This window comes from Oncorhynchus gorbuscha, linkage group LG13, assembly GCF_021184085.1.
Source record: "Oncorhynchus gorbuscha isolate QuinsamMale2020 ecotype Even-year linkage group LG13, OgorEven_v1.0, whole genome shotgun sequence".
Lineage (NCBI taxonomy): Eukaryota > Metazoa > Chordata > Actinopteri > Salmoniformes > Salmonidae > Oncorhynchus > Oncorhynchus gorbuscha.
Window position 1 is genome coordinate 97,811,342 of NC_060185.1, and position 7,798 is coordinate 97,819,139.

Genomic DNA, 7,798 nt, shown 5'->3' on the forward strand with positions numbered 1-7,798 from the left:
CGTCTCTCCTGAACCTGCTCCATCCTACGTCTCTCCTGAACCTGCTCCATCCTACGTCTCTCCTGAACCTGCTCCATCCTACGTCTCTCCTGAACCTGCTCCAACCTACGTCTCTCTGCCTGTCTCTCCTGAACCTGCTCCATCCTACGTCTCTCCTGAACCTGCTCCAACCTACGTCTCTCCTGAACCTGCTCCATCATACGTCTCTCTGCCTGTCTCTCCTGAACCTGCTCTATCCTACGTCTCTCTTCCTGTCTCTCCTGAACCTGCTCCATCCTACGTCTCTCTTCCTGTCTCTCCTGAACCTGCTCCATCCTACGTCTCTCTTCCTGTCTCTCCTGAACCTGCTCCATCCTACGTCTCTCTTCCTGTCTCTCCTGAACCTGCTCCAACCTACGTCTCTCCTGAACCTGCTCCAACCTACGTCTCACCTCAGTCTCCCTCTCTCTCTCTCTCTCTCTCTCTCTCTCTCTCTCTCAGTTCTGCCAGATCAACCTGGAAGGAAAGACCTTCTACTCTAAGAAGGATAAGCCGCTGTGTAAAGGCCATGCCTTTGCTCCCGTCTGAGAGGGAGGGGGGGGGGTGGTTCAGAGGGGACAGGAACCATTCTCTGAACCCTGAAGACCTCCGCATCGCACAGCTCCAGTCACTCTCCACTCCACTGCAAACCAGACAGCTTTTCAGATCCTCACTATCGCTCAGCTAAAGATGTGTTCCCATATACTTCTATCCCTGGACTTTTCAAATGCATCCTGTGCTGGCTGGCTCCCTCCCACTGCTCCCTCCCACTGGCTCCCTCCCACTGGCTCCCTCCCACTGGCTCCCTCCCATTGGCTCCCTCCCATTGGCTCCCTCCCATTGGCTCCTTCCCACTGGCTCCCATTGGCTCCCTCCGCTGTCAGTCATACTTCCTGGTCTCTTAGTCTAAGATCTGAAGGAATTTGATGTCAACCTTTTTCCAACGAACTGCCTAGTTTCTCTGCTGTTGTTCCCCATTGCAGGTTACTCTAGTATCATGTTGTAGTGTTATTACAAACGGAGTCATTTCAAGCCTTAGCTCAATGCTGTATGTCTCATGTATTACCAGTGAACCACTGAATATGAATATATATATATATATATGTGTGTCATTCTCCCTCTGTGATTGTGATGCTAACCACTGGTGTTGACAAGTCATTCTTTACTGCAATGTGTCTAGTCAGTTCAACTGTTTGGGCAGCGGCTGTTAGTTTGGTAAAATATCACACTGAGCTCCATTTCACTTTAACTGTCTTTTAAGTGTCTTCAAAGTTGAAACAACCATTTTAGTGTGTCATTTTCTAAGATGTTACATTTAACTATCGCTCCACTACCGACTTCATTTAAAGTCCCCTCTTAGTCTCTGCTTCGTTTGATGCCCCTCTATACTCCAGTACTTAAGGTAATATAATGGGCAACCTTACTGCTATACTGATGGTAATGGGCAACCTTATTCCAGTACTGTTGGTAATGGGCAACCTTATTCCAGTACTGATGGTAATGGGCAACCTTACTGCTATACTGATGGTAATATAATGGGCAACCTTATTCCAGTACTGTTGGTAATGGGCAACCTTACTCTAGTACTGTTGGTAATGGGCAACCTTACTGTTGGTAATGGGCAACCTTACTGTTGGTAATGGGCAACCTTACTGTTGGTAATGGGCAACCTTACTGTTGGTAATGGGCAACCTTACTGTTGGTAATGGGCAACCTTACTGTTGGTAATGGGCAACCTTACTGCAGTACTGTTGGTAATGGGCAACCTTACTGATGTACTGATGGTAATGGGCAACCTTACTGCTATACTGATGGTAATGGGCAACCTTACTGTTGGTAATGGGCAACCTTATATTACCAACAGTACAGGAGTAAGGTTGCCCATTATCAACAGTACTGCAGTAAGGTTGCCCCTTATATTACCAACTGTACAGGAGTAAGGTTGCCCCTTATATTACCAACAGTACAGGAGTAAGGTTGCCCATTACCAACAGTACAGCAGTAAGGTTGCTCCTTATATTACCAACAGTACAGCAGTAAGGTTGCCCATTATATTACCAACAGTACTGCAGTAAGGTTGCCCCTTATATTACCAACAGTACTGCAGTAAGGTTGCCCCTTATATTATCAACAGTACTGCAGTAAGGTTGCCCCTTACATTATCAACAGTACAGCAGTAAGGTTGCCCATTACCAACAGTAAGGTTGCCCATTACCATCAGTACAGCAGTAAGGTTGCCCCTTATATTACCAACAGTACAGCAGTACGGTTGCCCCTTATATTACCAACAGTACAGCAGTAAGGTTGCCCATTATATTACCAACAGTACTGCAGTAAGGTTGCCCATTACCAAGTAAGGTTGCCCCTTATATTACCAACAGTACAGCAGTAAGGTTGCCCATTATATTACCAACAGTACAGCAGTAAGGTTGCCCCTTATATTACCAACAGTACAGGAGTAAGGTTGCCCCTTATATTACCAACAGTACTGCAGTAAGGTTGCCCCTTATATTACCAACAGTACAGCAGTAAGGTTGCCCATTACCAACAGTAAGGTTGCCCATTACCAACAGTAAGGTTGCCCATTACCAACAGTAAGGTTGCCCATTACCAACAGTAAGGTTGCCCATTACCAACAGTAAGGTTGCCCATTACCAACAGGAGTAAGGTTGCCCATTATATTACCCAGGAGTAAGGTTGCCCATTATATTACCATCAGTACTGCAGTAAGGTTGCCCCTTATATTACCATCAGTACTGCAGTATATTACCATCAGTACTGCAGTAAGGTTGCCCCTTATATTACCATCAGTACTGCAGTAAGGTTGCCCATTATATTACCAACAGTACTGCAGTAAGGTTGCCCATTACCAACAGTACTGCAGTAAGGTTGCCCCTTATATTACCATCAGTACTGCAGTAAGGTTGCCCTTATATTACCATCAGTACTGCAGTAAGGTTGCCCATTATATTACCAACAGTACTGCAGTAAGGTTGCCCCTTATATTACCAACAGTACTGCAGTAAGGTTGCCCATTACCAACAGTACTGCAGTAAGGTTGCCCATTACCAACAGTACTGCAGTAAGGTTGCCCATTACCAACAGTACTGCAGTAAGGCAATCAGTCAATTGAAAACAATTAATTGGGTCCTAATCTTTGGATTTCACATGACTGGGCAGGGATGCAGCCATAGGCCGTCAGCCAATCAGATACATTTTTTTCCCACAATAGGGTGTTATCACGTCCGTCCCCCTTCCCACACGGGAAGAAGCCGGATGTGGAGGTCCTGGCATGGTTAAACGTGATCTGCGGTTGTGAGTCCGGTTGGACGTGCTGCCAAATTCACAAAAAAACGACGTTGGAGGCCATCTTTATGGGGAAATAAAGATACAATTCTCCGGCAACAGCTCTGGTGGACGTTCCTTCAGGCAGCAGGCCAATGGCACTCTCCCTCAAAACTTGAGACATCTGTGGCAATGTGTTGTGACAAAACTGCACATTCTAGAGTGGCCTTTTATTGTCTCCGGCACAAGGTGCACCTGTGTAAATAGATCCCTATTCCCTATATAGTGCACTACTTTAGACCAGAGCCCTATTCCCTATATAGTGCACTACTTTAGACCAGAGCCATATTCCCTATATAGTGCACTACTTTAGACCAGAGCCCTATTCCCTATATAGTGCACTACTTTAGACCAGGGCCCTATTCCCTAGATAGTGCACTACTTTAGACCAGAGCCCTATTCCCTATATAGTACACTACTTTAGACCAGAGCCCTATTCCCTATGCTCCATTCCCTTTATAAAGTAGTGCACTATATAAAGGAAATAGGGAGCACTTTAGGACACAGCCCATATTGCACTAGTCACTATAGACACTGTAGAACACTCCATATTGATCCCAGAATACTTCACTTCACGACAGCTATATTAGTAATTGATTTGTTTAAATTAGAATAGTAAAATCATAAAAATGATTTAGTATTTTGAAGCATCACTATCAATGTACTATTTATGGAAATAAACTATGGCTTGTTTACAGGGCTGGGGGTCAAATCCAGTTTAAACTATGGAAGTGAGATCTCACAGAACATTTCTAGAACATCGTTACAACTAATTGACTGTTGGAATTGGAGTTGGAATTGACCCTAACTTTTTTTTTTTTAAATGGGATTTGTAGTCATTGTGTTGTCCTGGGATTTGTAGTCATTGTTGTCCTGGGAGTCATTCTATACAAGTGGCTTTATGTATTGAACCAAATACTGTATCTATCTGTAATCCCAATCTTTGAAATTCATCTTTACAACGTTAATTACATTTAAAAGCAATGTTCCAAACTGTTTTTTGGCGGAGACTGCATGGTAAATGCACTTCAGCAACACCTGTTTGAATAGAGCTCAAGTCTCACAAGAGGCCTGTGAAGTAGTTATATGTTGGGTGTGTTTGAAACCAAATAACCAAATAATTTACTAATGTATTTGTTTGTTTGTTTTGTTTGTTTGTTTGTTTGTTTGTTTGCAGAGGGCTGAGAAAGGTTCTCGTCTGACATGAACCCATTCCTACAATTGTACACCATGTCAACCTAATGGTCTGATTCCCCCACTAACGTCAACTTCTGCTCCAAGAACAATAGGATTATAATTATAGAATTTAAAAAATAAATACAAATTGTTGTAGTATTAAAGTATTGTATACCAAGTGTCTTTTCAAGCATTGCAAACTGAAATACTTAAATTCGAACGAAAAACTGCTGTATTCATGTGTACACGCTAGAGATGTTTTTAGAGGAATAATTGATATCCTTGATAGATGAGCTGTATTGTGTATTAGAACCAGTTAATTAATAAATAAAATGTCTGCATTCCATACTCTCTTTTCCCTCTGCAGACCCGGCTCCGGAACGAATCATTTAGACAGGCGGTTTTTCGTCGGACCTCCTGTGATCGGGAGTTTCAAGTTTGAGGAAAGCGTACAATGTGTCCGACCATTTCTACCGATCTGTTTGGCGGTTATGAATAGTCTATTTTATATACAGTGGGGCAAAAAAAGTATTTAGTCAGCCACCAATTGTGCAAGTTCTCCCACTTAAAAAGATGAGAGAGGCCTGTAATTTTCATCATAGGTACATTTCAACTATGACAGACACAATGAGAAGAAAAAAATCCAGAAAATCACATTGTAGGATTTTTAATGAATTTATTTGCAAATTATGGGGGAAAATAAGTATTTGGTCAATAACAAAAGTTTATTATAAATTTATATTTATAAATTATTGATGACTAAATACTTTTTTGCCCCATTGTATACATGTTTCAATAATGAACCGTTTTCGTTTCTCAAGCATTGTCAATCGTAAAAAAATCTGAAGTAAAATGTCTAAAAGTTAAATATGTTACTATTGAAAGAGCACTAGCCTCTTTTAATATGGACACACTGTGATCCAATTGGCTGCTAAAGAAATGAGAGCATGGAACGCAGAGAGCCTATAGGCCAAATGCAGCAGTAGGCGTAGGCCTAAACTCCCATCAACAACTAAGTAAAATAGGCCTTAAATAGGCCTTAAAGCCGACAATTAAAAACAGTCAAATATGCGGATGAAAATTATGCTTTTTTCAATCACCTTCATCTCGCTTCTCCGTCTGTCTGCCTCCCTTTCTATCGGTCTTCACTTGAGCTATTGCTTGTGATGTTCAACATTGTATCAAATTATCACAGGGCTCAGAACAGGGCAGCACGGCTGACCCTTAAAAGTACACTGAGAGCTAACATTAATGACATGCAAGTCAATCTCTCCTGGCTCAGAAGGGGAAGAGAGATTGACTTCCTCATTACTTGTTTTTGTAAGAGGTATTGATAAACTGAAGGTACTGAGCTGTCTGTTTAAATAATACTAGCACACAGCTCGGTTATCCATGCATATCCCACAAGTCCAGAACAGGCTATGGGAGGAGGACAGTATTACATAGAGCCATGACTACATGGAACTCTATTCCACAGTATTACATAAAGCCATGACTACATGGAACTCTATTCCACAGTACTACATAGAGCCATGACTACATGGAACTCTATTCCACAGTACTACATAGAGCCATGACTACATGGAACTCTATTCCACAGTACTACATAGAGCCATGACTACATGGAACTCTATTCCACAGTACTACATAGAGCCATGACTACATGGAACTCTATTCCACAGTACTACATAGAGCCATGACTACATGGAACTCTATTCCACAGTACTACATAGAGCCATGACTACATGGAACTCTATTCCACAGTACTACATAGACATGACTACATGGAACTCTATTCCACAGTACTACATAGAGCCATGACTACATGGAACTCTATTCCACAGTATTACATAGAGCCATGACACAGAACTCTATTACTACATAGAGCCATGACTACATGGAACTCTATTCCACAGTACTACATAGAGCCATGACTACATGGAACTCTATTCCACAGTACTACATAGAGCCATGACTACATGGAACTCTATTCCACAGTACTACATAGAGCCATGACTACATGAACCTCTATTCCACATCAGGTAACTGATGCAGCAGTAGAATCAGATTTAAAAAGCAGGTAAAAAATACACCTTATGGAACAGCAGGGACTGTGAAGTAACACAAACATAGACACATGCATAAACACACACACACACGATAACATACGCACTATACACACACGTACACATGGATTTTTTGTGTTGTGGAGAATGGGCCTGAGGGCAACACATTTATTGTGTTGGGAATTATTTTATGAATGTCATGTAATGTTTTTAAAAGTGTTTAACTGCCTTAATTTTGACAGACCCCAGGAAGAGTATCTGTTGCCTTGACAGCAGCTAATGGGGATCCATAATAAACCCCAGGAAGAGTATCTGTTGCCTTGACAACACCTAATGGGGATCCATAATAAACCCCAGGAAGAGTAGCTGCTGCCTTGGCAGGAACTAATGGGGATCCCTCATAAACCCCAGGAAGAGTAGCTGCTGCCTTGGCAGGAACTAATGGGGATCCATCTGTTGCCTTGACAACAGCTAATGGGGATCCATAATAAACCCCAGGAAGAGTATCTGTTGCCTTGACAGGAACTAATGGGGATCCATAATAAACCCCAGGAAGAGTATCTGTTGCCTTGACAGGAACTAATGGGGATCCATAATAAACCCCAGGAAGAGTAGCTGCTGCCTTGGCAGGAACTAATGGGGATCCCTCATAAACCCCAGGAAGAGTAGCTGCTGCCTTGGCAGGAACTAATGGGGATCCCTCATAAACCCCAGGAAGAGTAGATGCTGCCTTGGCAGGAATTAATGGGGATCCATAATAAATACAAAACTGGGTCTGGTACGAAACCTGTTGCTAACGAACTTGCAACATTGTATCAACTAGCCTATTCCGGGCCCTCAGAGTTTCCTGCGCCAGGGACCTCGAACAGAACCCTGTTGTATTCAGGATGTTTACACTGGACCATATATGGTGATCATCACCGATACATGGTGATTATAGACGCAAAGACTGTTCAAATACTGAGGAACTATCATTCGCAATATAAGTTTTTATTTAAAAAAAAAACAAATAAATAGAAAGCCTTGTTGACTTGTGTGAGGCGAAGAAGAAATGAGTGGTGAGTTAAGACTATCGGAAAGAAATCATTGCCATTTGAGCACGTTCCTACATTTATCCATTCTGCACCGTATCTTCGCCACACACCCTTCCCCTTCCTCTTGATGCAAAAAAAATGTTTGTTTTTTAAATTATA

General features: G+C 42.3%; 1 protein-coding gene across 3 annotated transcripts in view; it reads left to right on the forward strand.

The window, feature by feature from the left end:
* The window catches only part of LOC123993767 (PDZ and LIM domain protein 7-like), a 74,207-nt gene extending 69,478 nt beyond the window's left edge, over positions 1 to 4,729 (forward strand). For 2 of the 3 annotated variants that reach the window (XM_046296245.1, XM_046296246.1), the window contains exon 11: positions 481 to 2,208. In XM_046296245.1, the coding sequence (XP_046152201.1) occupies positions 481 to 567 (87 nt within the window). In that variant the 3' untranslated portion in view covers positions 568 to 2,208. Of the gene's footprint in view, positions 1 to 480; positions 2,209 to 4,540 lie in introns of those variants that run through there. The other variant, XM_046296247.1, reaches the window with a different exon arrangement.
* The last annotated feature ends 3,069 nt before the right edge of the window (positions 4,730 to 7,798 follow it).